The sequence below is a fragment of the Planococcus citri genome, chromosome 1 (assembly GCF_950023065.1).
Source record: "Planococcus citri chromosome 1, ihPlaCitr1.1, whole genome shotgun sequence".
NCBI classification, from domain to species: Eukaryota; Metazoa; Arthropoda; class Insecta; order Hemiptera; family Pseudococcidae; genus Planococcus; species Planococcus citri.
Window position 1 is genome coordinate 55,570,009 of NC_088677.1, and position 7,260 is coordinate 55,577,268.

The 7,260-nt window shown below is 33.8% G+C and overlaps 1 protein-coding gene and 1 long non-coding RNA gene across 2 annotated transcripts; both read left to right on the forward strand.

Moving 5' to 3' along the window:
• The first annotated feature begins 3,657 nt into the window (after positions 1–3,657).
• Positions 3,658–4,324, forward strand: LOC135842323 (uncharacterized). The gene is made up of 3 exons (XR_010558109.1): positions 3,658–3,790; positions 3,886–4,042; positions 4,135–4,324. It is a non-coding gene; the product is annotated as an uncharacterized LOC135842323 (long non-coding RNA).
• A 527-nt stretch (positions 4,325–4,851) lies between these two features.
• Positions 4,852–6,807, forward strand: LOC135835347 (prolyl endopeptidase-like). Its single transcript, XM_065349561.1, has 8 exons — positions 4,852–4,977; positions 5,088–5,105; positions 5,362–5,510; positions 5,606–5,821; positions 6,061–6,211; positions 6,288–6,398; positions 6,561–6,635; positions 6,733–6,807. Exons 1-8 carry the CDS (start codon positions 4,852–4,854, stop codon positions 6,805–6,807), a joined length of 921 nt encoding a protein of 306 aa, XP_065205633.1.
• The last annotated feature ends 453 nt before the right edge of the window (positions 6,808–7,260 follow it).

Genomic DNA, 7,260 nt, shown 5'->3' on the forward strand with positions numbered 1-7,260 from the left:
TTTCAAACATTTTGCCAAAAATTTAAAATCTGGAGGTTTATTTTATCGTACATTACAAATAATTTTACCAAAATCTTACAAGAGATCTTATCGATTACAGAGATATCTATACGGAGCTTCCCACAAAAAATTCCAGCTTCCCAAATAGAAAATTGGAGGTTGTGTAGTTAAAAATTAAAATTTTTTCAACTTATTCGACAATAATTACAAGAACTAATTACAATATTGTAAGTACGTATTGCCACTTGTCACTAATCATCTAGGTAAACCTCATTTCTATACTACATTTGAACCACAATCACGTTTAAAGGGCCAATTTAGACAGGAGTGGAGAAATAATATTTTGCCGGTCTAAATTTTTCAAAAACGTGAGAAAATGCCTGCCAAAAATACGTTTTTCTCAATTTTTTTTCAAAGTTCGGCTACCCTTCAAATTTTAAAGATACGCAACCTGTCCATCTAATGTTTCTTTTTTTCACGTCGTACCCGGTTATGTACTTGTAATACAATTATACATATTATATCCAAATCTGAAATTTCGACATCCACTTACCAGACACCCTCTATAATATGTGTAATTATTCTTTGCATTTGCAATGAACTTGCAAATTTTTAGACCAACCCTTTCATAATCAAAGTTGAAGTATTCAATAAATGATTACAATTCAGTTCGTTATTCTTGGTTTTCTGATTTATATGCGAAATCCATAAGGATCAGTGAGTATAGGTGTGTTAGTGTCTGCTAAAATTTAAAACTATGTAATGTGCTGATTTTTTCCCTGACCGAATCACTGTAATGCATATTTTTTTCTCTCACTTATACAAGTGGGGAGCACATAAGGATCTATTGCACCCCCCGGCCGAGCCTCCGAAGCAACCTTCTTCTTAAAAAGGTAGTCCTAGGAAACATTTCTAACCCTTGAATTCAAAAAGAAGTGCCTCCTCCGTCCCAAAATCACCATTGTCTTCAGCAGTTCGTGTACCAACACAATTTAAGGTGAAATAATTAATTCATCGTCTTCAAACTTCAACTTGAAAAAAAAATTAGCCTACCCACTCAATAATTAAGCACTCGATTTTTTTCATTAGATGTGCATACAATTACCTACACAATTTTGGAAAATTCAGAATCTTTGGACCTCCAATTCTTCCATGGTTAGCTGAAATTTTCTACGATGCTGGTCTATGGAAAGAGACAACAAAGTAATCGGGAGGCCGTGATTGATTCTAAGGGAAGTTATTTTTGAGAATCAACGAGAATTGAATATAAGCTAGGTAGTAGGTAGGTACATAGTATGTTGATGAGAACAAATAAAATTTCAGGTAAAAAATACAAAGCACCTATGCCTTTTTGCCCTTTCATTGTCTTTTTTCAACCACCTGCCTATTTATCAAATGTATAATATGAACAAAATTCGTGTCAAAATGATTAACGAGCGAATTATTCAGCGAAAATTAAATTCTATGAAGCTGTGGATTTATGGTAATGCGTAAGTACGTTGATATTAAAACTATTTTTCATTTTGATCATTACATAGCAATGCCTGTTTTTCCCGTTATTAAATGTTTTTTCACCTGTTTTTTAAACTGCAAACTGCATTAAAGATGTAAATCACACAAGTTTCGCATTCAACTTCTAATTTTTGAACGGGTTTTGTTTGCATAGAATTTATCATAATTTTTTTTTAAATTCAAGCACTTACTTTTCACTATCATAAATTACAACTTGTTTTTCATATTACTTCCATTTCACACCAGGTTTTTTTTTGGTACAAATAGAACCAGCATTTACATTATTTTTCAGTTGAACTTTCACGTTTCAATTACAAGCCACCCTACAGGTGGTATCAACTTGGCTTATTTGCAAAATTTTTGCTCATACTCAAGTACCTACATATGTGTACAATGAGTCGAAAAGTATTCGCTGTACTGCAGATTTTGGTGATTTTGATAATCGATAGTATATACTGCAATGGACCTACACCTGCACCTGCACCTGCACCTGCCCTAACACCCGCTCCTCCGAATTGCCCCGCAGCAACTGCATTTGTAAGTACTATCTTAATACTCGTAGTACAACAATTTAAGGAATTGTTTCTACATATTTGAATATAACTTCCACAGATTCCTGCCGACAAATATCCTTCTCCAAGAAGGGATGAATCAGTCCAGGATACATACCCTGGATGTACCAAAGTATGTGACATTAACGCCTTAAATCATAAATGCAATTTTTGGTTTGTTCTGTAAATTTACCTATGAATATTCACTGAATGTTTAGATCAAGGACCCGTACAGATGGATGGAAAATCTAAATTCTACTGAAACCAAGGAATTCATAAAACAAGAGAATGATCTCACCAAGGACTACTTGGGGAAAAGCCCGTTTCGAGCTGAATTGCTAGCTCGCTACAAAGAATTGAGAGATCATCCGTCAGTCTGGGGTCCCTTTCAAAAAGGCAAATATTTCTTCACTTTTCGAAATACTGGCTCGCAAACACAGTAGTAAGTGACTTTTCTCAGAACATTTAGCTATATTTGCTTAATGCTTATACATATTCGAGTGACATCATTTTTTTTCCTTTCTTGAACTAAACATGACAATAACTTGATAGGTTGATAGGACATATCTGAACCCCCTCCTCCTCCAATTTAAGAACTTTTCATTTTTGAACTGCAGATGGGATTTTTTGAAACTTAAAAATTTTACACGCCTAGTCTCAAACAAAACGAACCAGTCTCCAGTTAAAGTACCTAATTAATTATAATATTCAATTCTCTCAACACTTCAAAACAAAAGCATTCTGAGCCGCTCTGGTAATACATAAGACAAGTGTCAGTTCAAAAGTGAATTTTTACCAGCATATAATTATTGTAAAAAAATTCAAGGATTCAACTTTTGGAAAAGGCTTCTCACGAACGACTTATTTATTCATTCATTTATTTATTTGCATAGGTACTTATTGTCTATAGGGCCAGTACAAATTCTTCACTCCTCCCTAACTCAACAACAACCATTTTTGAGCATTTCCTAAACTATAAACGATTTTTAAATTTTTTTAAAAATTTTAAAAAATGAAGTTCCTTAAATTTCGATGGAGTTCAGGACACCCTCAGAAAAAATTCAATCAAGATATTTCTGTAGTATCTAGTGATGCACCGATACCACAAATATCTACGCAACATGAATCTGATAAACTTGCATTTCAGCGTGATTTATAAATCAGATTCAGTCAAAGACGAGGGAACAGTATTTTTTGACCTGAATACCCTCAGCAGAGATGATTCTCTTATTATGGATTATTATTCTTTCACCGATGATGGGGAAATTTTTGCGTACTTGGTGACCAATAGTAAATCAGATGGAGCTGCGAGTGAAATGTACTTCAAGAATACAGGAAATGGTTGTAATAATAGCATTATAAATTTAAACTATTTTTCTCTATGTAATCTCGTCAATACTTCTTTTGTATTTGTACATAGGTGAGGTTTTAAACGAGAAGTTGGTAAATGTCACATCTTCGGACATGGCATGGTCACCAGACAAAAAGGGAATATTTTATATTGTAAGCCTTACACTTCTGTTAAATAATTTTAAAATTGAAGTACGTATCAAAAAGAGGAAACGCGCCTTAACGTATCTGTTGAAATTGAAGGTCACAGCGGGTAAAGGAAAGAATCCTGAGGACACTTCGGATGATCCACAAAAACTATACTATCACTTCATGGGAACTACCCAGTGTAAAGACTTTGTTGTAGCTGAATTTCCAGATCATCCCGAGTACTATATGTATGTTTCTTTTAATATAGATTATTAATCAGCATTTACTCGTACGTAGTCATCTACGTATTAGGAAATGGAATCATATTAACTTTATTCTTCAGAGAATATCACATAAGCAACTGCGGAAAATATCTGATCATAACGCCATCAACAGGCTGTGGTTACACTAATTTGGTATACTTGGTTGATATAAGTCAAGGAATCAAGGCTAAACTAGAACTTAAACCAATTATCACAAAAATGGATGCAAAATACGAGGTATGGGGTATGAGATTTAAATGAGCTACCTATTTACTTGGCTTGTTTATTAAACACGTACCTTCACTCAAGAAAACACTGTTCTCTCACAGTTTGTCGCCAACAACGAACACCAATTCATTTTTCGGACCAATAACACAGCCGAGAATTTTAAATTAATTTCAATCGATATCACAAACCTGCAGGATCCCAAATCATGGAAAGATCTTGTACCTGCACATGATAAAGATGTATTAGATTGGGCTTTGGCAGCACATGATAAATACATGGTCTTATGCTACATAAGGGACGTTAAGGTAGGCTCCTTTGTAATCCTACATATAAGGGCAATTTTTTAAAGGTCAACGTGGGTATCTATCTTCAAATAGGTGTGCATGTTGATCAATCTGTGAACACTTTAGGTGAGATTTCATTAATCGCAGAGTTGGAAGTAATTTTTATTCTACTGTTTTGAAAACTTTTTTTTGACCAGTGGGACCTCAAAATCTCTTTTCCTAATAATATGTCAACTCGGAAGGGGAATACGAAATCATTTAAACGTCAAACGTAATCCTAACAGACTGTCCTCAGATTCCAAAGAGTATAGCGAAAACACATCCCAAATTTTTTAATTCAGCTGTGGTATCATGGGAAAGTACAGAATCATTGGAAGGGAATTTTTGCATCAGAAAAAGCCAACGGAATTGCCTATAAGTCACCTGAAAAGAGAGTTGATAGTCTAATTTTCAAGTTTTTCCTCCACAGAATGTTCTACAATTACATGATTAACATCTGGTCAACTGATCCACGAATTCAAATTAGACATTGGGATGGTTGGAAAAGATAGCTGTTACTGCGATAGAAAATCTTCACATCTAGTTTTTCTCTTTAAATCACCACTCACCCCTGCTATCAATTATCACTGCGATTTATCTAAGGCATCATTCGATCTCGAAGTACGTATTGTATATTTTGATCTATTCAGGTTAGGGTTCATTACCTACCTATCATTCATCATTGGAAATAGAACATGTGTTATTGTGTCGTGTAATTCTTTTTTTTTCAGATTTTAAATGAAGCTAAGGTAAAAAATTTTGATCGTGAGAAATTTACCGTGGAGCAAATATTTTACTCTAGTAAAGACGGAACTAAAATACCCATGTTTATCATTCACAAAAAGGTATCTATATATCTAGTTATCTTCAAACCAAAACTATAAGTCAGTTAAGCACACTAATAATTGCTTTAAAAAATAACGCCTCAACATCGCCTGAGACGGAGCTCTGGCAAAGAGCTTAAAGTATACAATTTTTTTTTTTTTGAAATTTCAACACTTTCAGGACCTCAAAAAAGATGGAAACAATTTCACGTACATGTTCGGAGTGGGTGATTTAGATTTAAGTATGTTCCCTTATTTTGTCACCAGTTCTACAGCAATCATCAGTAATTTTGACGGCATACACGTCATAGCTAGTATTCGAGGTGGAGGGTAAGAGTGATGTTTTCTTCTTTATACCCATTTTGCTACCTACTTTTCCAACACGAACAGAATCTCACGTTCTCATCGAAATTTCTGTTCTTTAGTGAATATGGCAACAAATGGCATGAAGGCGGAATGATGGAGAAAAAACAGAATTCTTTCGACGATTTCATAGCCGCTGCTGAATATCTGATTGCAGAAAAGTACACAAATAGCAAACTACTCGCTATTGAGGGTGGAGGTGCAAACGGAGGTCTTTTAGCAGGTGCTTGTCTTACTCAAAGACCCGACTTGTTTGGAGCCGTTTACGTCGATGAAGGGTTGGTATCTACCTCATGAATAAAAAAAAAGTACTCGACTAAATTGCAGCTTCGTAAATGGAATGGGACGCTTGGTCGCAGAGTGTCAAGTTGAATGTTTCAGAGACTTGAATGACTGCTTTACCTCGACTCACTCTATTAAAAAAAAAAAAAAAAAAAAAAAAAAACTGATCAAAAGCATGAGGGGAGGGGACAAAATTTAAGTCTAATTGAGTTAATATCCGCCTATTTAATTACAGAACATTGGATATGTTGCGATTTGACAAATTTACACAACAAAAGGTATTAGTAAGCGAGTATGGTTCGCCTACTGATCCAAAATTTTTCCCTCTTTTGCACAAGTACTCACCTTTACATAATATTAAAATTCCAGAAGGTTGTGACAAGCAAGTACGTTTATATTAATCATTTTCACTGTTATTCTAATGAAGCTCTTGTACTGAGTTAATTTTCATATTGTCTAAAGTATCCTGCTGTCATGTTGTACGCCGAAGGCCTTTGTGATCCAGATGCGCCTCTCCACTCATTGAAATTCATCGCCACATTACAATACGAGGCTAAGAAACACTCCAATCAGGTACGAAAAATTTGAATTTTTCACTTATTGAATCATAGAATTTAGTTATGTGAATTGAATGATAAACATTTTTTAGATTAATTTTGTTTTACGCATAATTATAAACTTACTCACATTGCACAATGCATTATGTTTTGTTACAATGTGATTTCAAATTTCTAGAAAAATCCTTTCATTCTCAGTATGAAAACAGATACCGATGATACTAGTAAATCTGATAAACCAGACGATCATATGGTAATATATATCTTCACTTTATATAAAATCAACATTCAATATTATTATCTTTTCATTGGATCAAAAATTTCAATATCTATGTACCTATTTCACACAGTATGACGATATCATAGACATGATGTCTTTCTTCATAATCAACCTCGGAATCAAGTTCCATCCTATCTTCAAATAATTTTTACAAAAATTTGTTCAAAAGTGTAAATAAAATAAACAGAAGAACTAACAATAAGAAGTAAGATGGGTTGGTCATTTATGTATTAATGATTGGTCACTTAGTTTATACGTATTACACTTATTCGAATATGTAACGTACTTAGTTCTAAAATTCAGTAAGTAAATTGTAAGAATTCAGTTTTGTCTTCTTATTTCATTATAAAATATCCGTTCGCATGCAAAGAGTATTTTTCAGTTTTGCCAGATAGTTTAAACACTACCCTATTCATACAACCAAACCAAGGTATAGCAGCAAATCATTTAAGGCCATTTTTTAAAACGTATATGAAAATGTCGGTAAATGACCACTCAGTGAAGACTGTTTGCCCGAGTACATTTTTATACCTCTTTTGAAAAAAATATATAGTTTTATCTGAAAATGTTTATTTATATTTTGTCAGGCTTGTAGTCA

Excerpts from the sequence above, each read along its gene's own strand:
- LOC135835347 (XM_065349561.1), top strand. The coding sequence starts at position 4,852 with ATGGTTGGAAAAGATAGCTGTTACTGCGATAGAAAATCTTCACATCTA. Across the intron at positions 5,511-5,605 it reads GCTAGTATTCGAGGTGGAGG|TGAATATGGCAACAAATGGC; the intron begins GTAAGAGTGATG and ends TCTGTTCTTTAG. Across the intron at positions 6,399-6,560 it reads CTAAGAAACACTCCAATCAG|AAAAATCCTTTCATTCTCAG; the intron begins GTACGAAAAATT and ends TCAAATTTCTAG.